Source organism: Mus caroli, unplaced genomic scaffold, assembly GCF_978045245.1.
Source record: "Mus caroli unplaced genomic scaffold, Mus_caroli_1 scaffold_10, whole genome shotgun sequence".
NCBI classification, from domain to species: domain Eukaryota; kingdom Metazoa; phylum Chordata; class Mammalia; order Rodentia; family Muridae; genus Mus; species Mus caroli.
Window position 1 is genome coordinate 38212562 of NW_028227265.1, and position 23896 is coordinate 38236457.

General features: G+C 39.6%; 1 protein-coding gene across 2 annotated transcripts in view; it reads left to right on the forward strand.

Annotated features, from left to right (window-relative positions):
• Rpgrip1l (RPGRIP1 like) overlaps window positions 1-23896 on the forward strand; it is a 106814-nt gene that overhangs the window by 33873 nt on the left and 49045 nt on the right. For both annotated transcript variants that reach the window (XM_021171160.2, XM_085843711.1), the window contains exons 11-17: window positions 4236-4342; window positions 4702-4752; window positions 5366-5545; window positions 6097-6214; window positions 9284-9736; window positions 16734-16885; window positions 19282-19660. In XM_021171160.2, the coding sequence (XP_021026819.1) occupies window positions 4236-4342; window positions 4702-4752; window positions 5366-5545; window positions 6097-6214; window positions 9284-9736; window positions 16734-16885; window positions 19282-19660 (1440 nt within the window). The remainder of the gene's footprint in view (window positions 1-4235; window positions 4343-4701; window positions 4753-5365; window positions 5546-6096; window positions 6215-9283; window positions 9737-16733; window positions 16886-19281; window positions 19661-23896) is intronic.

A 23896-nucleotide genomic window follows, 5' to 3' on the forward strand; every position in this document is an offset into this window, starting at 1 on the left:
TTCCGACCTGGTGGATTCTGATTCTAATGTGCACTCTTAAGTGCTTCCTGGAGTGCTTTGTCGTAATAGTTGCTCAGTAAATTCTTGTTCACTGATGACACATGAGTTCCCCTTTGCCCATTCCATTTTCCAAAACTAGATAAGTCACTCATTCTTAAAAGACAAGGGAAATGAGAGGACATGTAGACACTCAGCAGTGAAAGCATCCTGCCTCCGACCTGAGTCTGCTTGCCCAAGTCCCACAGAGAGAGCCACATCCTGCAACTTATCTTCTGATCCCAGAATACACACATGGCCTCCACATGCCCCACACACACAGAGTAAATAAATACATAATTTTACAGAGAAAAGGAAGTGAAATATACCTATTTTAATTCTGCTCTTTCTGTATTTCTTAGATATAAAGAATTCCAAAACTTGTGTCTTTCAGACATCTGAATTGACATCTCAAACAAAACTCTTAAGAGGGATAGAATCTTAATTTCTTTTTAAACTGTTGTTTTTAGTTGACTTGGAGAATTCTTATTATTGAGTATTATAGTTGCTAAGATACCCTGATAAGGTATTCTGTTATCCCTAGTCAATCTCATCTGTTTTCACTAGTTCTTGTCTTTAAGGATCCTTTGAATATTAAAAATAATGTCATGTGCCCTGTGGAAGAGGTCTAGATATGCTGCAACCTCAAGTTAGTCTCTTCTGGAACCTGTGACTCTTCCTCAAGTTGTTAATGTGTGGGTGTGCATGTACACACACACACACACGCACACACATACACACGCACACACACACACACATACACACACACACGCACACACACGCACGCACACACACATACACATGCACACACATGCACACACACGCACACACACGGATTAAGGTTTACTCACTGTGTTATGACGTCAGTCAATCCTCTGGTATGAATTTCAATCTATGTTCTCCCTGTTGACAACGCATGCTGCGGTTTCTCAGTGTGTGACTGTCCAGGAGATGATGCAACAGTCATTGATGATGAAGAGTAAAGAAATAATGTCGGCATCACAAGTCACATCATCCTACATAAAAAAACTCGTAGCATGTTTATCTAGTTACTTTCTAAGTAAAAGTTGCAGGAACTGGATTTCCCAGTTATTTTCTCTGAATAGTTTAAATTTACAAATATAAGGATTTAGGTCTTTATTTATAAAAACTATTAAAATGAATTCTAAGAAAAAAAGTTAAATGACTAAGCTTTTAATAATAATGATAAAAATAACTTTTCTAGCTTTTAATCATTTTCCTAGGGAAAGAAACAAAAATTTGAAATTATCTATTTAAGGAAATCTTTGACTATCCAGAAAGTTTCTTTTTGTGGTGCAGATTTTGAAATGGTTTCACTTTTCTTTGAACTCCCCTCACACATTCGCCTTCTCTTGATTCAAGTGCCCGTCGTCGGAAGATGCTTCTCTGGCTTCTCGTAGGCATTCATCTAACGGGCAAATTATTTTTAGAGAATATTCACCTCTTTATTCAAGGTACAAATTAGTTTCAGATTGTGTGAATCTGTGGGGGAAGGATATGTAAATGCAGTTTGCATTTGGTTAATGCTTAAATGAACTGCATGTGTTTAAGGGCTTGCTTTTGAACGTTCCTTTCTATCTTTAGCTGAAATGCATAATTCAGCATAGTGCATATGGTTATATTGATCACAGCTGAAGATATTAGCACAAAGGAGCTCTGAAAATTGTTTAGTTGAATTGTTCTCTGCACTGTTATTAATGGCGTGCTGGAAGAATGCAAGTTTAAAGAGCAGAATTGTATCTCATTTGAATAAAATGCTGTTTAGCTTAACCTGCTTTTTGTCAAGTCGTAAGGTAAGGGCTTGTTTTTCATCCTGTATGGAGTGCTTTGATTTTTCATATTATAATTCAGCAAGCCTATTTTCTCTTTGAACTGCAGCAGTGTGGTGTTTTTAAAGGCCAAAACATATCCTAAATAAGCAGATTGATAAAGAGAGAATATAATGTGTAAATCTACATAAATTCTCCAGAGAAAAGGTCGGTGGTGCTTAGTGATGTGTCCCTGTTAAGTTACTGTCCCACAGATGGACTCTTTTCAAAATATCAGTGAAAGGGGACATAGCTGTCCAAACAGAGAAGAGTGAAGGATGGAAACACAACTTTATTTGTACCTATTGACATATTCTTAGCTACACAAAATTGAAAGCATTTTGAGAGAGAGAGAGAGAGAGAGAGAGAGAGAGAGAGAGAGAGAGAGAGAGAGAGAGAGAGAAAGGAAAGATCACAGTGGGCAGAGCGGCACACCCTTTGTCCAATGGTTCCCAGCCTTCCTACTGCTGTGGCCCTCTAATACAGGTCTGAATGCTGTGCCAACCCCCAGCCATAATGCTATTTCATTGCTTCTGTAATCTTACTACTGTCATGAATTGTCATGTAAATATCTGATATGCGACCCCTGTGACATGGTCGTTGGACCCCCTCCCCTCAGAGGGGTTGCCACTGCCTCGTACCTTAGCTGGCATCTTAGAAGCCCTGCTTCTGTAGACCCTGAGTGGTTTAGTTTATCAGCAGCACCTAAGGTTCTCGTCCCTCTCACAGTGACTGGGTTTTATTGTTATTGTGGTTACTCTGGCCTTGTTAAACCGTTTGCTGTTATTTGGTTGGTCTATGTCACTAGCAATCTATCTGCTAGTTGTCCTAACTGGATCAATACCAGGAGTGCCACATTACCATTTAGTCCCTAACCAAAAGGTTTATTATTTCATGAGAATTCACAATGATTAGTAATGCTAATTTTTAGTTTGGAGACAAGTGTTTGATCCATATCTTCATGTTTTCCAGGTGTTTTTCACACTTGGAAATTCTTTTATTTTACTGAGATATAAGCAGTTCATACCATAAGATAACCTTTCATTTTCTATCTGTATAATAGAAGTGTTTCTATATTTAATAGTAAAGTATCTTTTATCTTTATGCACCCAAGGATTTCTAGGAACAACATGATATTAAAAATATTCTAATTTACTCCATTTCTTCTTAACTGTGTAACTTAACATTTTTACTTGTGTGTAGTAGTTATAGCTTGGAACCACAAAGCCTTGAAAAAAGGCAGAAACATGTTTTTGTGTGACAACCAGTCAGAGTGCACACACATTCACGGGAAGAACTCTTGGCAAATGCGTTACTTGCTTCCTTTATATTAAGAAAAGGAAACAAAAATGTACAACTTTTATGAGGACTTAGAATAAACAAGAGTTGTTGAGTTCAAAAAGAAATTGAGAGAGGCACTTTGGATGGCATGGTCTAGAAGTCCGCGAGGAGTGGGCAAAGCAGAGTAACTGCCTGCCACGCCACAGTGAGGACAATGGGAGCAAGCGCAGGCTAAAGAATGATGCATCTGCACTGTGTACCATGTGTATGCAGTGCCTGCAGAGGCCAGAGGGGGCAGCAAATCCCCTTGAACTGGAGTTAGGGTACCATGTGGTTGCTGGAAATTGAGCACAGATCCTCTGGAAAAGCAGCCACAGCTCCTACCTGCTGAGCCGTCTTTCTAGCCCATGCCCCCCACCCCTTTATACATTAAGCATGTTTAATACAGATAGCAAGAAATTAGTGTATGAATTTGCTGTTTCCTTGATTTCTCCCTGACAGTCCTGCTTGTGGGTCATGGTGAGCTTTCCTTAAAGGTGGCTTCTAACAGCAGGAATGCCGTAAACTGAAAATGCACATGAGTTATCACGGGCTCTGCCTTAGAGTCTATCTCCTGTTGGGACAGATTTGTTAGGGGTGTGCTTGATTACGTTGTAGATTTGTAGTTTATAAAATAAATGATCATGTTTCAACTCAAAGAATCTATGTTAAGTGAGGAAAAGAAAATCCAAAAGAGTCAATCAGAACACTAAAAGATAATTTTTTTTTACATGTCTTTCAGGACCCTTAATAAGTAAGTAAAAAATCATATACTTGGAAACATATTTTTAGGCATTTTAAGTACAATGTTCCTTTGAAGTCTGAGAGCACAGTTTCCTTGTGTTAATGCTGTGAATGTCAGTCTTGAGTTTGTGATGAGCAAGTGAGCCATGTGGTGGACACATGATAGTACCCAGTGCTACCTCGTCCACTGCTCCTTTGTCTGAGGTGCTGGCTGTTTGCTTTCCCATCCGATACTAGACCCAGGTTACTGTTTGTTTTTGACATCATTCTCACTTAGCTTTCTAATGTGCTGACTTTATTTTTAAGACCAAAATGAGAAACTGGTTCAAGAGAATCGAGATCTACAGCTGCAGTGTCTGCAGCAAAAGCAGCGGCTGCATGAACTTCAGAACCGCATGAAGTTCTTCAACCAGGTGCACCACTTCCCCGCTTCACTGTGTGTGTGTGTGTGTGTGTGTGTGTCTGTGTCTGTGTGTCTGTGTGTCTGTGTGTCTGTGTCTGTGTGTGTGTATGTGTATGTGTATCTGTTGTGTTCCACAGAGGAAAAAACAGTGTGCAGCATAGGAAGAAGTACAGAGTGTCACTTGGTTTATTCGTTAACATACCTGGTTGCTTATGTTCTGAGAAGATATTCTGCATTGCTGAAGTGCGCTGAGTACTTGGTTTTTTAAGTTCATTGCCTCAGTCACTGTACGTTCTGCTAGCTAGTCTGCGGTGGGAATCTGGGCTATGAACTAGTCCTCACTGTGAGCTTTGGCTTTCTCTGTTACAGGAGAGTGACATCAATGCTGAAGACCTCAGTGAAGCGCTCCTGCTTATAAAGGTAGCAGCGTCACACTTAGACATGAGTGCCATTCTCATGCTTCAAAGTCATGATGGCCTTCCTTCGTCAACCTTATGCTTAGAGAGCGAATTGTTTGTGCATCTTTTAAAACGCGCTGCATCTTAGTGCGAGTGCGTGTATGGTAGGGGAGGGAGGAGAGAGCAATGCTCAGGAAATGGTTAGTTGTAGCATATGCATCTTTCATAGTGACATCAGAGGCACATTAAAATAGACTTCAGCACTCTTACTTACAGCCCTTTGACCTCAACAAGCACTTACCTGCCCACTGTAAAATCAAGCTTGCCTTCTAAGGTGAGGTGTTGAGCCGTAAGTCAAGGCCTTGTCTAGTTCTGAGGAACATGTACACTTTTTCTGTTTATATCATAATGCACATGTGGTTTCATTTTTGTTATGAAGGTGATAAACTCTTTTTATTTCTCTGTAATTGTTCCAAATGTCTGTGCATCTGTATATATTAGCACTGTTTTAGTCATAGTAGAAAAATGGAAGATCATGAATTCAACTGAACGTTTCTTGATTTATCATGTTAAATCATATGGCCATATTCTGTACATCCTTGTTTCAATTTTTAAAAACTGTGATTTTACTTTAGGCTCAAAAAGAACAAAAAAATGGAGATCTTTCATTTTTAGAAAAAGTGGACAGCAAAATCAATAAAGATCTAGACCGATCCATGAAAGAGCTTCAAGCAACTCATGCAGAAACAGTACAAGAACTTGAAAAGACAAGAAACATGTTAATTATGCAACATAAAATAAATAAAGACTATCAGGTACCGTCTCACTACTTTCTGTGATATTCTCCTGATGGTTGTCTTCTCAGAGAAACGTTTTGTGTTATCTTTTATTATCTATGGTCACCTACTATTAAATATTATTAATATATCCCTGGCTTTTAGCCCTGTAACTAGAGAGTTGAGATGCAGAGTATAAAAACAAATGATTCAAGCCTTGGCTTTGGAGGAGCCTAGTGGCAGTAATCTCCCCTGTGTTCAGTGTTGTCACAGTTTTCATCCTGAAGCCCGCCAGGCTGTCCAGGTCAGCCGCAGCAAAGGAAGCAGCACACTGTCAGCTCTGACAGGAGGGCACCGTGGTTTAGAGTTTCCGATAGCCATCCAAAAGAGGTTCAAAATCATCCTGGTTTTGAAAATTAACTGGAAGTGCTTGATGCATTGCATGGTAGCTTTAAATTTTTATCTAGAAATGTTTGATTCCTAGCATGGAAGCTTTAACGCAGAATCTTAAAATGCTCGGCTCAAAGGCCCTCTGACAGATGCAAATAGGATAATCATAAGCACTGAACCTCTCTGTCTCTTATTTTTAGATGGAAGTTGAAACAGTGACTCAGAAGATGGAAAATTTGCAACAAGATTATGAACTCAAAGTGGAACAATATGTTCATCTTCTCGATATCAGGGCTGCACGCATCCAAAAGCTTGAAGGTACAATGTGCACAGTTTTATGGCAGTTGAAAATGCCTTCCAAACCCTTGATCGCAGTATCTTCCTGCTCATTTTTCCCCCAATTTGAAGCTGGAATAAATTACCAGAAAGACTTATTTCATCTGATTCTTTTCTACTCAGGAATTTTTAGTAGGATTTTTCAAGAATTTACTGTTTTCAAATTCAGGATTGTAGGCAAGCTTTCAAAGCACTATATAAAGTGTCACAGCCTCAAGTCTCACACCGGTGGCCTTTGTGATTTTTCTTCTATGCACCATATGCACCTTAGCCAGCTCTGTGCTAGATTCACTCTGCCCAGTCCTAGCACCAGTTCCTGGCCTAAACTTCTTTTCTTCCTTGACATCACAATATTAAATATCCTACTGTGTCACACAATCTAATCTGGCGCTTAGAATGGCAGGAAGCTGGCTCTGATTGACTCAGCCACCATCCCTTTACCTGAAATACCCTCATAGTGATTTTCAAATTTCAGCAAATAGGGAAATCATCTAAGAAAGCCGAATGTGGCAGTACACACGTGTAATTCCAGCTTTTCAAAGGACAGTGTGGGAGGAATCCAGGTCCAACGCCAGTTTGGGCACAATGATGGGTTCCTGGGCAACCTGGGCTATCTAGAAATCTATTCTAAGAATATATCTAAACACAGAAGGGGCCATACTGTCTCCAGCTGTTTCTGTACTTTGCATCTCAAGTGATAGTTATCTCTATGCACTTCTCCCAGCTAGACGCCAGAACAACCCTTGGCTTCTTTCTGTCACTTCCCCTACCGTGTGTGTGTGTGTGTGTGTGTGTGTGTGTGTGTGTGTGTGCAAGCATGCAATTTCTTCGTAATTTCTATATGAAGTCTGTGCATCTTGGAGACAGAATGGGTATTAGAGTGTCATTGTGTCATTGATAGTTGCTATGGTATAAGTGTCTTCCCTAGAGTTTCTCCATTGGAAACTTAACCCCAAATGGAATCACGTTGACAAACAGAATGTTTAAGATTTAGTTAAATCATTTGGCTCTGCTCTCGAGAGTTGATCAATGCCACTATGATAGAAGTGGGATTCACTATTAAACACTGGGTTTATTGTAAGTGAACGTGGTCCCTTCTGCTTTGGGATAGCATATCTAGAAGACCCTTGCCAAATACAGAACATTCAAGTTGAACTTGTCAACCCTTACAAGTAACTAGAAAAGTGAATCTCTTATGTGGGAATGTGGCTCAGTGAGAGAAAGCATGCTTAACCAATACAGTAGCCTGGACTCAGGTCTGCAGCACCATAGTCTGTGATAGCAGTACAAAAAGATTAAGACGATGCTTCCTGCATTTTCTTGGCACATGTTCTTTCCAGTACTAGCCTATGTTGTCTGAGTTCCTTAAGGGCAAGGCTTCCATTTCCCCATCTGTGTTCTTGCTTTCTAGCAGTTTGCTTCGGACCCTGAGAGGCTTGGTAATGTTCGTGGAGTGAATCATGGATCACAGGGCGAAGGCAAAGCATGCCCGTAAAGGCTTTCAGAGACTTGAATGAAGTCTTCACTTGGTGACCTCCCTTTTAACCAAGAAAACTGCATTAAACAAATTTTATTGATTACTATTTGGAAAAGAAGGTACAGGGCGCTCTTTGACTTCTTGGAAAGTTCTGTTCAACCAGATCAAGACACTTAGTTCTTCTTCAGAGACAAGAAGTTCTCAAAGTACAGTCTGGGAAGCCCCAAGGCTCTCCTAAGCTGATGCAGACGTCTGCAAGGATAAAAAGAGTCTTAGAGTAGCGTCAATAATGTGGTTTTTCATTTTTAGTCTCTTACAAGTTCATAATGGGGTTTCTCAGGGACTATATGATGTCTGATATCATAACAAATTAAACATGGCCATAGATTCACATTCCAGGTGTTTTCTATTAAGTCAAGACCCTAAAGACATTTGTAAAAATATTTTTTAAAAAGATTTCTTAAAAGTTGAAAAGATTAAAATAATGGCACTTTTCTCATTTTTTGGAAAGTACAACTTTGAAAGAATAAATACTATGACTTGCATTAATATGTAATAGGTTGTTATGTGTATTAAAAGATTTAAAATTAATATTTGAATATTTAAAATTATTTTTTTCTTTTCAGTATGATCAATAACAATAAGTATAAATTGTTATCAAAAGACTTTTGGGATCCTCAATAACTAAGAGTGTAAAGTTGCTTAGCTTTGTAGAACCCAGCAAACTAGCTGAGAAGAAAACCCCAAAGGATGGGGAGAAAATGAGAGGAGGGGACAATGACACGAAAGCAAAAGAGAGTAATAGTTTAAAACAGAGAGCACTCATCATCAGGTGGAAACAAAAAGAAATAGCAGAAGGCCCAGCAGTGCCAGATCTAGAACTGCACTACCTCCTGACATTATCTGAAGAGGATCTCGGGGGAGGGGGAGAGGAGGGATCTTAGAGGAGAAGTTGGAGACACATTTTATTCCAAGCTGTGCATATACAAAGATGCATAACCTATAAAATTAGCCTTATAAAATGTAACTGATGTACCTTTAACTGCACATTTAAAGACTAAATCTGTTTACTTTAGGCCTATGAAACTATTAACATAATCAATATTACTTCCGCCAAAGTAGAAGCAGACATGTCTTAGTCAGGTAAAGAGGTGGCATCCAGGGAAAGAGAGATTGACTTTTCAAGAGGAAAGATAACAGATATCGCAAAGCTGGAGGAGTGCACGGTGCCTGTGACCTCAGCTCTGACTCGTCTTTCTTGTTCCTATTCCTGGCTAAGGCTACCTTACAACTGTAGGTGTGCTGCTTCTCATTTTCAGTCTTCAACTGTAAACTCATGAATTACAGTTGCATATATTTTGAAGTTGTGATTTTGTTGTTTAATGACTAGTGTTAAAGCAAGTCTTGGGGGGTTTTGTTGTTGTTAATGAGCACCATTTGCAGAGAATAACAGTACAGTTATAGACTGTAAGATGGAGAATAGTCCCTGAAAGCACCCAGACATCCGGCCACTGCAGAAGCTCATTTGCATCCGCATATGTTTTAACATCTCTAAAATGTGTCTTCTCTTGCAGCCCAGTTAAAGGATATTGCCTATGGCACTAAGCAGTACAAATTTAAACCAGAAATCATGCCAGATGACTCAGTTGATGAATTTGATGAAACCATCCACCTAGAACGAGGAGAAAATCTATTTGAAATCCACATCAACAAAGTCACCTTTTCTTCCGAAGTCCTGCGGGCATCTGGTGATAAAGAGCTTGTCACTTTCTGTACCTACGCTTTCTATGACTTTGAACTGCAGACAACTCCCATAGTGCGAGGCCTTTACCCGGAGTATAACTTCACTTCTCAGTATCTGGTCCACGTCAATGACTTATTTTTGCAGTACATTCAGAAGAACACTGTCACGCTGGAGCTCCACCAAGCCCACAGCACAGATTACGAAACAATTGCAGCGTGTCAGTTGAGATTCCATGAGATTCTAGAAAAAAGTGGTAGAATTTTTTGCACAACAAGCTTAGTTGGTAAGTACAGTTTATGCTCTTTGGATGTTTTAATATCTAGGTTGGATTATGCATTCACTAGCATACTAAATTATTCTTATCTCACACATTAAGGGCATTTTGGGTAGGGACAGTGATCTTTCCTCACAAGTGACTGAACTCTCTTTAGTGTCATGAATGATGGTGCAAATAGCTATTAATGCTTACAACCATTATGAATAGCCATTAAACTTACAAAGTCAAATGTTTACTTTGCGATTGATACTCGTGCTTAGTTAAAATGTTATTTGTACTACATTTCTCATGCTGATAAGGACTTGCCAACACTGTTACTGCATTCTAGGAATAGTAGTTAGTGGCAAATAAGGCAGACAAGGGCTATGCCTAGAGGGGAAGACCACACACACGCACACACACCAACTGTAAAGTTCAGAGTAGCCACCACAGGCCCATGGTATGTAAAGAAGAGAAGTAACTAAGGTAAAAAGAGCTCTAGCAGACATCCGAGTCATGATAAGCAATCAGACTTATCACCAGCACACATCCCAGGAAAGATGAGTCCACTTCATCTGGACCCTCCCCAGCATCTGAGCACATAACTGAAACCATGTCCAAAAGAAACCATCTTAACACTTCAGCTTGTTCGTTCTTTTTTTTTTTTCTAATGTCTCATACTTTTCTTTTCATACACTTGTTGCAGTAGTGTTTTCACTTCACAATATGGAAATTTAGGGTTTTACTTATAGCTTTAAATATTTAATCTAATTTTGTTTATACATGTATTATTGGGGAATCTATTTCATTTTCAACTTTTTAAAATTGTTTTTTATTCTTATGTTTCCACTCTTCTTCTACCAAAATATTTTTTAATTAATTTATTATTTTTAATGTAACAATTTTATATATGTATATTTATGTATGCATATACATACAATATATATTCAGTGCCCATTACCCTCTTTCATCCCCCCATATACTTTTGACCATGTTTACAGGACAAGCAAATATTCTCTCCCATAGAGCAATCCCTAAATGTATTCAGATAGCAGGTGGTTACCTCCAAACCAACCATGGCCCTGTCATACCAGTGGGCATTTCTTGCCCAGGAGGTCAGTATCATAGCCTGTAAAGTCCACACAGTGTGTGCGCAGTAATGGCTTTTCTCCTCTCAGCCGCAGCACTGTCTGGCACTGTGGAAGCCACCAGAGGGAAGCTTCCAGCTTAGGTCCAGGTTCATTCTCCTATGTCCTGTATTCAAAGTGTGTGATGAGCCCACCAATAGTGTTTTACCATTTAGTTTTGGGGGACAAGAGCAGTGGCCATAGCCTGCATTGTTTTCAGAGACTCTAGGGCCACCCTCAGCGACATCTCATAGAGATGCAGTTCTGCACCTGGCCCTGAATATCATGTTTTTTTTTTAATAAGATAAAATAAAATAAAAATAAAAGGCCTGTGGGAGCATATGGTCTAACCACGTAGGGACTTCCATTCAAGTCCTTCATGTTTTTAATTATGTTTTAGTTACCTTATAAAGTACAGGCTTTATAGCTCTCTGTCACCAGTGACTGTGTTTATCTACCCCCTCTCTCCTATATCTCTAGGAAACTTTTTATTTCATCTTACTGGTTTGGGAGTTTTTACATTAGTCATATCCTTATAATTTTCTAATCATTTTTAAGCTTTCTTCTTTAGGAAGGGAATCTCGTGGTGGTGGTTGTTGTGTTGGTTGTGGTGGCTGCTGTTGTGGTGGTGGTGGTGGTGGTGGTGGTGGTGGTGGTAGTTGTTGTTAGTTTTTTTCTCTAGCCTCTTGTTTTCTCTTCCCAACCACAACACTCTTCCCAGCCCCATATTTTTCCTGTCTTTATTTAACCCTGATCTCTTTGTTTACCTTTTCTTCTTAAAAGATTTATTTATTTTTATGAGTACAGTGTAGCTGTCTTCAGACACACCAGAAGAGGGCATCAGATCCTATTACAGATGGTTGTGAGCCACCATGTGGTTGCTGGGAATTGAACTCAGGACCTCTCGAAGAGCTCTTAACCACTGAGCCATCTCTCCAGCCCTCCAGCTCCTTTTTATTGTTTCTACTTCCACGTTTCCCCCAAACAATGTTTAACTTGATAGCACACTCCACAGTAGTTTCCCATCTGCCATGGTGTGGTGGCTGCTGGTGTGACAGTGGACTGTAATTCATTTAAGTTGCCTTTGCTCTCTGATACTAGGGAATGGGCCCTCAAGTGTAAGCTGCTCACTAAGGAAATCCTCAAATAAAACTGGGATCAATATCCAAGCAAATAGAAACACAAATCACAGACAAGAAACATGAAAGGGCAAGAAGAAGCATGACTCCTCAAAATCACAAGTCTGCCAGGCGTGGGGGCGCACGCCTGTAATCCCAGCACCTGGGAGGCAGAGGCAGGTGGATTTCTGAGTTCAAGGACAGCCAGGGCTACACGAGAAACCCTGTCTTGGGAGAGGGGACGGGGAGGGAGAGGGGCGGGGGGGGGGGGGGAGAAAGAAAGAAAATTCACAGGTCCTTAAGTCCTGCTGGACACCAACATACTCAAGGGGGTGAGAGCACTGGTGAAGACACCAAGGGCTCACTAATAAAAGTTACTAGTAGCTGTAAAGAAGATACACAGACAAGATTAATTCAGTTTAGGACCTGGAGAAAAAGTTCAACAACACTGAGGAAAAAGTCAGCAAAATGGATTTTAAAAAAAAAAATCCATCAAGAATATTAAGATTTGGAGGGAGTGGTGGAGGCAGAGAGATGGTAAAAGGGAAAAATTCAGTTTTTCAAATTTTAAAGGAAGGAGTTACAGAGACAAAGTTTGGAGCTGTGACGAAAGGATAGACCATTTAGAGACTGCCATATCCTGGGATCCATCCCATAATCAGCTTCCAAACGCTGACACCATTGCACACACTAGGAAGATTTTGCTGATAGGACCCTGATATAGCTGTCTCTTGTGAGACTATGCCGGGGCCTAGGAAACACATAAGTGGATGCTCACAGTCAGCTATTGGATGGATCACAGGGCCCCCAATGGGGGAGCTAGAGAAAGTACCCAAGGAACTAAAGGGAACTGCAACCCTATAGGTGGAACAACATTATGAACTAACCAGTACCCCGGAGCTCTTGTCTCTAGCTGCATATGTATCAAAAGATGGCCTAGTCGGCCATCACTGGAAAGAGAGGCCCATTGGACTTGTAAACTTTATATGCCCCAGTACAGGGGAATGCCAGGACCAAAAAGTGGGAGTGGGTGGGTAGGGGAGTGAGGGGGAGGGTATGGGGGACTTTTGGGATAACATTGGAAATGTAAATGAGGAAAATACCTAATAAAAATATATTTTAAAAAAATTTAAAAACCCACAGTGGAAAATGTCACCAATAGACTAGACACAGCCAAACAGAGGAGAGAATATCAGGGGTGGGGTCAAGGTCAAGGATATACTACATTTAAATATAAGTAGAGAAAAAGTCCCCCATCCCCACAGCTGCAGGCTGCTTCTACTCATTCTCCTGTCCTCTGGGCTTCTCTCCTGTCTCCCCCCAGTACCTCATCATGCCCCTCCTTTCCCCTTCCCATCTCTTCTCTCACCCAGGTCCCTCCCTCTTCCTCGCCTGATTATTTTCTTCCCCCTTCTAAGTGGGACTGTAGCATCCTCACTTGGGCCTTCCTTGTTAAACTTCATCTGGTCTGTGACTTGTATCATTGGTATTCTGTCTTTTTGGTTTATATCCACTTATCAGTGAGCACATACCATGCATATCCTTTGGGGTCTGGGTTACCTCACTCGGGATGATATTTTCTAGTTCCATCCATTTGCCTAAAAAATTCATGATGTCCTCGTTTTTAATAGCTGAATAGTATTCCATTGTGTAAATGAGTCACACTTTTCTGTATCCTTTCATTGGTTCAGGAACATCTGGGTTGTTTCCAGCTTCTTGGCTATTACAAATAAGGCTGCTATGAACATAGTGGAGCACGTGTCCTTGTGGTATGGTGGAACATCTTTTGGGTATATGGCCAGGAGTGGTATAGCTGGGTTTTCAGGTAGAACCATTTACAATTTTCTGAGGAACTGCCAGATTGATGTCCAGAGTATTTGTACCAGTTTGCAATCCCACCAGCAATGGAGGAGTGTTCCTCTTTCTCCACATCTTCAACAGTATGTGCTGTCTCTTGAGTTTTTTTATCTTAGCCATTCTGATTGGTGTGAGGTGGAATCTCAAGGTCATTTTGATTTGCATTTCTCTGATGACTAAGGATGTTGAATATTTCTTTAAATGTTTCTCAGCCATTTGAGATTCTTCTGTTGAGAATTCTGTTTAGCTCTGTACCTCATTTTCAATTGAGTTATTTGGTTTTTTTTGGAGGTAACTTCTTGAGTTCTTTATATATTTTAGATATTAGCCTTCTATTGGATGTGGGGTCAGTGAAGATATTTTCCCAATCTGTAGGTTGCCATTTTGTCCTATTAGCAGTGTCCTTTGCCTTACAGAAACTTTTAAGTTTCATAAGGTCCCATTTGTCAATTGTTGATCATAGAGCCTAAGTCATTGGTATTCTGTTCAGGAAATTTTCCCTGGTCCAATGCGTTTGTGGCTGTTTTGCACTCTCTCTTCTATTAGATTGAGTGTATCTGGTTTTATGTTGAGGTCCTTGATCCAGTTGGACTTGAGCTTTGTCCAAGGTAATAAATGTGGATCAGTTTGCATTTTTCTACTGACAGACCGGCACCATTGATTGAAGATGCTTTACTTTTTCCACTGGATGGTTTTGGCTTCTTTGTCAAAGATCAAGTGACCATAGGTGTGTGGGTTTATTTCTGGGTCTTTAATTCTATTCCATTGATCAGCCTGTCTGTCTCTGTACCAATACCATGCGGTTTTTATCACTATGAGAAAAAGTAATAGGCAAGCCTCACCACAGCCCAGAAACTCGGATGCCACAATACCAGAGCTAAGAATCTGAAGGGCAGAGGGGCTTCCTTCATTAGCCCCTCCTGCTGCAATATTCACAACAACCAAGACATGGAACCAAGGAGACAAAAAGCATACACATACACATGGACTTTCATTCAGCTATAAAGAAGGATGCAATTATAATATATATAGGAACACTGATGGAGCTGGGAATCATTATGCTAAGAGAAATAAGCTATATTCAAAAGACGGATACTGTGTTTTTTCTCATATGAGAAACTGATGTTTAAATTTGTACATGTGTATATAAATGACATGGAAGTAGAAGAGATGTGGGAATAAGCGGGCAATGCGATAAATGGGCATGTAAACAGGAGGCATTTGGGAGGAAGGAGAGCAGGGTCGGGGAGGAGCCAGAGACGTGGAAGGGCAATACAATCAAAGTATCAGTGTGTACATATGAAAATGTCATGGTGAACCTATTACTGTGTGTGCTTGCCAAAGCAAAATTAACAAGAGGACGCTTAAAATCATGATTTGACCTCATTTTATTAGGCAGGGGAAGGATGGTAAGAAAAGTAACGATACATTTATTAATTTCAGCCTTTCATTAGCTATCCCCTCAGGATTCACTAGGCTGAGGGTATACATAGGGTGCTTACATAGTATGTACAAAACCCTAGGTTTGATGTCTACCACATGGCATGCAGGTCTAAAATCCCAGTACTTGGGAGGTAGAGGCAGGAGGGTCAGAAGTTCAAGGTCATACTGAGTTTGAGCCCAGCCTCAGCTAGACACCCTGTCTCAAAAAAAAAAAAAAAGATATTTTCCAATCTGTTGAATGTGACCAATGCCTGAGCACTGGAAATCTTCAGAAGGTTGGGTTCAGGGAGAGGAAAAAGGAGCATCCAAGAAAACAGGGGCCAGTGCACAGCAGGAAAACTTGAGTATGTGGTTGTCCAGAAGCCAAGTAAGAGGCCTCTGAAGGAGAAGGGAGGGCAACTTAGTGTCTGAATAGGGCTTCTATTTCATGACTGAGTGACTCACTGCTTAGATAACAGATTCCTCAGAAATCAAAATACTTAAGTGCTTTTATCCACTCCTGTCCTTAGCCATCCCAGAATCTCACCAAAGGCTACGATTTCATCCAAAGATACCTTATGTATATACAAGTAAATATGTCTGTAGTAGTACTCTTCTTTGGGGATTTTTTAATGGTAGATATTAAATATTTTTCAGTATTAATGGTGAAGCCCATTTGTAAGAAAAACTGATTAAGTAAGCATGGTATACTTAGTATAGTAATGTTCAGAGAAAGTTATAGAATTTTCTTTTAGACAATTCCATATGTACCAGTCCCTTGCAAAGAAGTATTTTGAAGGCATCTGCAGTCCTTGCCCTTAAGAAACCTCTTTTGTGTGCATACTACACACTTTGTGAACAGACAGACTGAACTGCTCAGTGCACTAAGGACGTCCGGCTCTTCAGTGGATGGGCAGGGCTGTTAAATCTTCCAGAAGCCACGAGCAAAGTCTTGGTAGAGAAAGAGTGGAGTGCACAGAGCACTCCATTCAAGGCCACATTGAGAGTGCCATTATTTAGCATACTATGACCTCTTCCATATGCTTGTGGTCTATTGAAGAAGTGGAAAGATGCCAACGGTCCCTTAAAAGCTGAATCAGAATGTGGAATGTCATATTTATAATTTTGAGGTTGTATATTGTAAATGTCAGGCGAGATTGAGTCCAACTTGTTTAAAGAAAAGTACCACAGTATCCAAAAGAATCCGCAGAGCATCTGATTCAGTGTTTGGATTTTTCTTTATATGCAAGATTGAAATGATACCAGTTGAAATAGCTCAATCATAGTTTGCCATGGCTCTTTAATATTTAACACGCAGTGAAATTCATAACTTTTCCTCATCTGTCATTTGCCAAGCAAACATCATTTGTGCAAGTCGTATTATTTTACTCTGTATAAAGTTTATGCCTTTAATGTATAATACCATTGGTATATTTTACTCGCATATATACTCATTTATGTGACTATTTTAACAGTGGGTCATGTATTGATTATATGTAGGAACTAAAGGAGACATCCCAAATTTTGGCACAGTAGAATACTGGTTCCGATTAAGAGTTCCCATGGATCAAGCTATTCGACTTTATCGTGAGCGGGCAAAGGCATTAGGATACATAACATCAAATTTTAAGAAGCCAGAGAAAATGCAATTGGTAAGCTTGTTTGACTGTAAGACCCTTTTATAGCACAGGAATCTATACTATCTCCTCATATCCTGTGCTTTAAACTGAAATTGTTCCTTTGATACTGGCATCAAGTGGCTTGTTTAACCTTTTATTTTAGAATCATCAGACTCTCAGGAGGTAACAGGAACAGGAACAGGAGTTGGCTTGTGTATACTGTGCTGCTTTCTCCCACTTCCAACATAATCGTGAAAAGTGAAAGTCGAGCTGGGGATGGGGTACATGAGTGGTACTCCAGCTGCCCAGGAAACTGGCTGCACAAGACTGCAGATTCCAGACTAGCCTGGGCAACTTTGCAAGACTCTGAATTGTATTTTTTTGAAAGGGCTAACGATGTAGTTCAGTGGTAGAGTGCTTGCCTAGCATGCTTGCCAGGCTCTTGATTCACTCCCCAATGCTGAAAAACAAAATGAAGACAAAAAATTGACATGTTGTACAATTAACTGAGCTCCATCCCTTATTCAGACTGCATCAGTATTTGCACACAGTCATTTGTGTGTCCATTCTGCACAGTGTTATTGCCTGTAGATAGTCACTAAACCACTACATGACACGGAGTGTTCCACTGATACAAAGAAATTCCCTAGTACTCCCCAAGACACTTTTAGAAAATATAACTAGAGAAGTGTTACTACACATCAAGAGATGTTCATCAGTGAATTCTGTTCTTAAAGAAATAACTATTGTATCACTCTAGGCTTCTTTCAAACTGTTTCATATCAATAGATTTTTGAAATGCAAAGTAGAATACAAAATCAATAGTTTATTGCTAAAAACCAGGAGTTTAAATGCAGTTCTCCAATCCCCAAACCATATTTCTTTAAATATTAATAGCCACATTTTCAACTGGTTCTACGAACCAATAAATGCACTGAATTAAGTTTCATAAAACTCTGGAGTTGATGACCTTTTATACAGAACATGAGTATCAAAGGGAAACAAAGCATAGGAGCACCAGGGAGTGGGCACCGCAGGAAAGTGTTGAAATTGTGTGCAGTTGGAAGTCTGTGGTTCTGGAACCCGGTGGCTAGGTTTATGTTAGGTGATCCCGTCCATTTCCTCCAGTAGACCAACCGTTATGATTAAGATATAGCCCCTTGGCCCCAATTGGATCAGACAGACTTTGCCTTCTGAGAGCAAAGGAAAGCAAGACTCTCCATGCCTGGAACATGTAAAATTTGGAGCAGTTGGCAGCCATCTTCCACCATGTCAGTCAGTGAAATGAAATATACAAAGTCTGAAGGAGAATAATGAGCCAGTATTCAGAGAAAAGTGGAGAGCAAAGTAACTTCTGGTGTTTTCCCAACCGTATGAGCTTCTTAGGAACCAACCAAATTTCTGTCGTACAGGTCCATGAAATGTCGTCTTTGTTACTTTTGCGGGGCGTGTTTTCTTTGACTTCAAGTTAAATGTAGATTCTCAAACCAAAGGAGGCACCTGCTTCCCAGAGAGCACCTTCCTGTAGTAGTCTTCACAGCACACCTTGAAAGAATGATACAGAGATGACAATTAGTGTTTTCTTTGTTTTCAACTTTAATGGATTGATTTGGCAGCGGTGGGGGTGGGGTGGATACTTTAAAAATCATTCAACTGAGCTTCCTTGGTTACGTGCAAGCTGACCTGGGTAAACAGTATCCTACCTGCTCAGAGTTCCCATTTCCCTCTGCACACCACCAGAGGTCTCCACTGGGGGCACTGCGATCAGCATCTCTTGCTCAGTCCAGGTTTGAAACTGCAGAAGTGGGCATGGTAGAAAGTTCTCCAGTGCTAAACTAAAGGAGGCACCGGGACACTAGCACTTGTTTGTCTCAGGCCATCTCAGCCATAAAAGATTTATCACTTACTGCAGATGTTTTCTAACATCTGGTGTGCTTAGTGGTGTTCCCAAGAGGGACGTAGAATATTTCCAGCTCTGCCCGATGCCTTTGCTCATCTCATGGGGAATACGCCCCCAATCCAGCATTTTCCCCTGTCAGTCCTACCTCACACCACACTCTGGGTGAGCATGTGAGTCTCCTCTAGTTAGGACATTTTCCGGACCCATCACTCACTCGGCTCATCAGTTATTGGACAGAATTAAAGACTATCACATTAACTTTTGTCTCATTTGATTTTGGGTCCAGTTTCTACAAATATCCTTGGTTACAGCATTTGCTTCCAGTAGCACAGGACGTGTATCCTCAGGTTTCTCACCATGCTGCTCTGAAGCATGTCAGTTTCGAATAAGAGTCTTTTATGCTGAGAAAATAACTTTGATATGAAAATATGTAGTTTTGTCCATTTACAAGCTTTTGTTTGGAGGTTGGAAGCTGATAGTTACCTTTAATTGTATTATTTCTATAATACAAATATGTATGTTCTTCCAGTCGAGTCAGCAAGCAGCCACAACTGCTCGGATCAGCCCAGCAGAGTCCACAGACGGCAACTTGAATGAACTTCATGTTACAGTAAAATGCTGCACCGGCCTCCAGTCCCGAGCGAGCCACCTGCAGCCACACGCATATGTGGTATACAAGTTTTTTGATTTTCCAGACCATGATACAGCCATCGTTCCCAGTAGCAATGACCCACAGTTTGATGACCACATGTGTTTCCCAGTGCCGATGAATATGGATTTGGATCGGTACCTTAAGTCAGAGTCTCTGAGTTTCTATGTTTTTGATGATAGTGATACCCAGGAGAATATTTACATGGGAAAAGTCAATGTGCCTCTGATTTCCCTGGCACACGACAGGTGTATCTCAGGTAAGCATATGTTCTTGATTCTAGAAAATTGTAAAAGCAAACCTAACGTATACTTTAGCATTACAGCTATGATTTATTAGCAACTAATTTTCCTAACCTTAAACAATATTTGAACTTCAGTTCTATAATACTGTTTATATTTTTAGTTATTTCCTTGCTTGAAACCACAGCATTTCTCCATGTTTGAGGGTGTTTATAGTGTACTTAAAAGTAACACTAACTTGATTACATTAAAAGATAAGAAGTCTAATGTTCTCTTTTTCCTCTTTTGTGTTGTTACTGCCATATATATGCACATAGGATGCATATATTTTGACATTTTATTGGTGTATATTAATTGCACAAAACAATGGGTTACATTATGATATTTTCATATATGCATATAACATGCTGTGGTTAGAGTCACCTCTCTTCCCCATTATTGTCTTTCTTCCCTACCTTGAGGCTTTTGCACATAGATATTAAAAACAATAATGAGGGGTTCTAATTGTTTTCTGTAATCCCATGATGAAGTGAAGAGAAAGAAGAGACTGTAATTATAGGGACTGTGATATTTACCTACAGTGACTATGTGGGATATTTATTTATTTATTCCTGTGGGTTGACTCTGTTTTCACTGACTTATGTCCTTACCATGAAGTCATCTCCTTGCTCCAGTCAGCTCTGCCTCAGCCCTTTAGGGTGTATATTGTGTGTGTTAAGAACCCAACAATATAATTTATAATTAGTCGTCTAGATACTTATCTTTTAAACAGTTAAGAGGAGAAAAGAAAAGAAAAGAAAAGAAAAGAAAAGAAAAGAAAAGATATTTGTATGGTCTCTTATAGTTTTGTATGCAGTTGCCCTGTTGGTCCCTATCAGATGTGTAGATCTGAGTTATCTTTTTCTTTCAGCCTGAAGAAAACTTATGTAATTGGTGCAAGTCAGGTCTGCTGATAGCAACTGGTTTCACTCATTGTGAGCTTGACATAGTCTTAGTTTTTCTTTGAATTTTTTGTAAGATAATCTTGCTGGATAGTAGTTTGATTGTTGGGTTTTGTTTTGTTTTGTCATCTAACACATATAGTTCAACAAACCACTGTCTTCGGGAAGCCACATAGTGACACTGACCTTATTGTGAATCACATAAACATGATGCTGCCTTTAAGGTTTTGTTTGATATTTTGAATAGTTTGTGACTTGATCTGTTTCTTCTTGTATTTCTTCTGCTTGCAGTTTATCAAGGGACCCTTCAGCCAACTATTCATATTCAGCTAGATATAACCCATTTCTGGAATTAGACATTTTACTTGGTGGTGAAAGAGATCTAGTTGGGGCATTGGCTCCACCCTTTATTTGGTGACTTCATGAACACTTCTTTCAAATATGTATATATTTTAGGAGGCTTCTAGGGTACAGGTTTGCATATGACCGACCCCTCAGATAGCCTTTAGTGTTAGTCATCCCTCCCCATGCTCTTTCTCTTCCCTTTCTCATCCACCTCTCCCCATTTAATTCTTCCACTACATCCTCTCTCCTGCCTATCCAATCTAATAATCCATTTCTCCTTCCTTGAGATAGCCTCCCTTCCCCCAAGTCTCTTACTTGGAACATGTGGTCATATATGCCTATTAAACGTTTAGAAAGTCATATGCACATATAAGTGAAACATAAAATTTGTCTTTTTAGGTCTGGACTACCTCACTCAGGATTGTTTGGGGTTTTGTTTTTGTTTGGTTTTGTTTTCTAACCCCATCTATTTACCTGAAAATTTCATAATTTTGTTTTTTTAATAGCTTAGTAATATTCCATTATGTAATATAGTACATTTTCACATTCATTCATCAGTTGGTGGACATGTAAGCTATTTCTAATTCTTGCCCTTACATAGAGAGCCATGATAAACATGAATAAGCAAGTCTCTCTATGGTAGGACAGGATGTAGAGTCCTCGGGTATAGGCGCAAGAGTGGTATAACTAGATCTTGATGTAGACCTATGGCCAGCCTCTTAAGTAACTGCCACAATAATTTCCTTTGTGGTTATACAATTTTGCACTCTCGTGAGCAATGAAGAGATGTTCCCTTTCCCAACATCCTTGACGGTATAAGCTGTCATTTGCTTTATTGATCTTGGTAATTATGACTGATTTAAGATGAAATCTCAAAGTAGTTTTGATTCGCATTTACCTGATGACTAAGGATGCTGAACATTTAAGTGTTTCTTGGCCATTTTCAGTTCATCCTTTGAAAACTCTCTGCTTTAGTTCTGCACCCCCATTTTTTTAAATTGGCTTGTTTTCTTGATGTCAAGGATTTTTCATATTTCTTTACATATTTTAAATACAAACCCTCTATAAGATGTGAAAGTGCTATTTAAAAAAAAAAAAAAAGCCATTCTGCTCCTTCACCTTTGCTGTGGTCCTTTACCATACACCAGCTTCTTAGAGTCATGAGGTCATCCCAGTTCCTAGTTGTTGACTTGGTGCCTGGGCTTTCACTGGTCTGTCCAGAAAGTCCTTTCCTGTGCCTATGAGTTTCACCCTGAGATTCAGGGTCCTTGATCCATGTGAACTGAGTTTTATACAGTTGGATAAAGATGGATTAATCTGCAGCATGCATTAATTATTCAGCATGCAGACATCCAGTTTGACCAGCACCATTTGCTCCGGGTGCTCAAAACTCATCTATCTGTGGGTGTGTGCACTTATGTCTGGGTCTTCAATTCCATTGATCGGCATGTCTGGTTTTGTGCCAGTACAGTGCTGTTTGTATTACTATAGCTCTGTGGTGCAACATGAAATCTGGGATGGTGATACCACCAGCAGTTGGGTTTTTGTTGTTGTTTGTTTTGGTTTTTTTGTTTTTTACTCCAGATTATTTTCGCTCTCCTGGGTCTTTGTGTGTATATGTTTCCATATGAAGCTAAATTTGTTTTTCAATTTCTGTGAAGAATTGGGTTGAAATTTTGATGGGGATTGCACTGAATCTGTAGATTGATTTTGGTAGGATGGCCAGTTCTACTTTATAAATTCATGAGCATGGCAGATCTTTCCATCTTCTATCTTCTTCAGTTTCTTTCTTCCATGTCTCTCATTTGCTTGGTTAGATTTATCCCAACATATAGAAGTTGAGGCTGTTAAAAGTATGGTTTCCCTGATTTCTCTCTCAGCCCCTTTGTTACTTGTGTATACAGGAGAGCTGCTGATTTTTGTGAGTTAATTTTGTATTCAGCTACCTTGCTGAAGGTATTTATCAGCTATAGGAATTTCCTAGTGGAATTTTTAGAGTCACTTAATGTATACTATCATAGCATTTACAAATAAAGATGCTTTGACTTCTTCCTTCCCAATTTGTATCCCTTTGATCTCCTTCAGTTGCCTTATTGCTTTAGCTAAGACTTCAAGTACTATATTGAATAGGTTTGGAGAGAGTGGACAACCTTGTCTTGTTCCTGATTTTAGTTGAATTGCTTTGAGTTGTCATCCATTTATTATGAAAAACTGTTGGATTTTTGTCAAAGCTTTTTTCGGCATCTAATGATGTAATCACATGGAGTTCTTGCTTGTTTATATGGTGGATTACATTTATCAATTCATGGATGTTGAGCCATTCCTGCATCTCTAGGATGAAGCCTACTTGATCATAGTGGGTGATCTTTTTGATGTATTCTTGGATTTAGTTTGCAAGTGTTTTATTGAGAATTTTTGCATCTATGTTCAAAAGGGAAATTAGTTGTAATTCTCTTTACCATGTCTGTATGTGGTTTCAGTAGCAGAGTAACTGTGGCCTTGTAAAACAAGTTGGGCAGTGTTCCTTCTGCTTATATTTTCTAGAATAATTTGAGGAGTATTGGCATTAACTCTTGCGGTCTGGTAGAATTCTGTTCTAAAATCTTCATCTGACCCTGGGCTTGTTTTGTTGGGAGACTTAATTACTGCCTCTATTTCACTAGGAGCTATAAGTCTGTTGAAATTGCTTATCTAATGTTGAGTTAACTTTGTAAGTGGTGTGTATCAAGAAAATTACCCATTTCTTTTAGATTTTCCAATTTGGTATAGGTTTTTTAAAAGCATGTTCTAATGATTCTCTGGATTTCATCCGTGTCTGTTGTTAAATCTACCTTTCCATGTCTAATTTTGTAAGCTTGGATATTCTCTTTCTGTCTTTTAATTTGTATAAAAGTTTGTCAATCTTAATGATTTTCTCAAAGAAACAAATCTTTGCTTCATTGATTCTTTGTATGTTTTAATTCTATT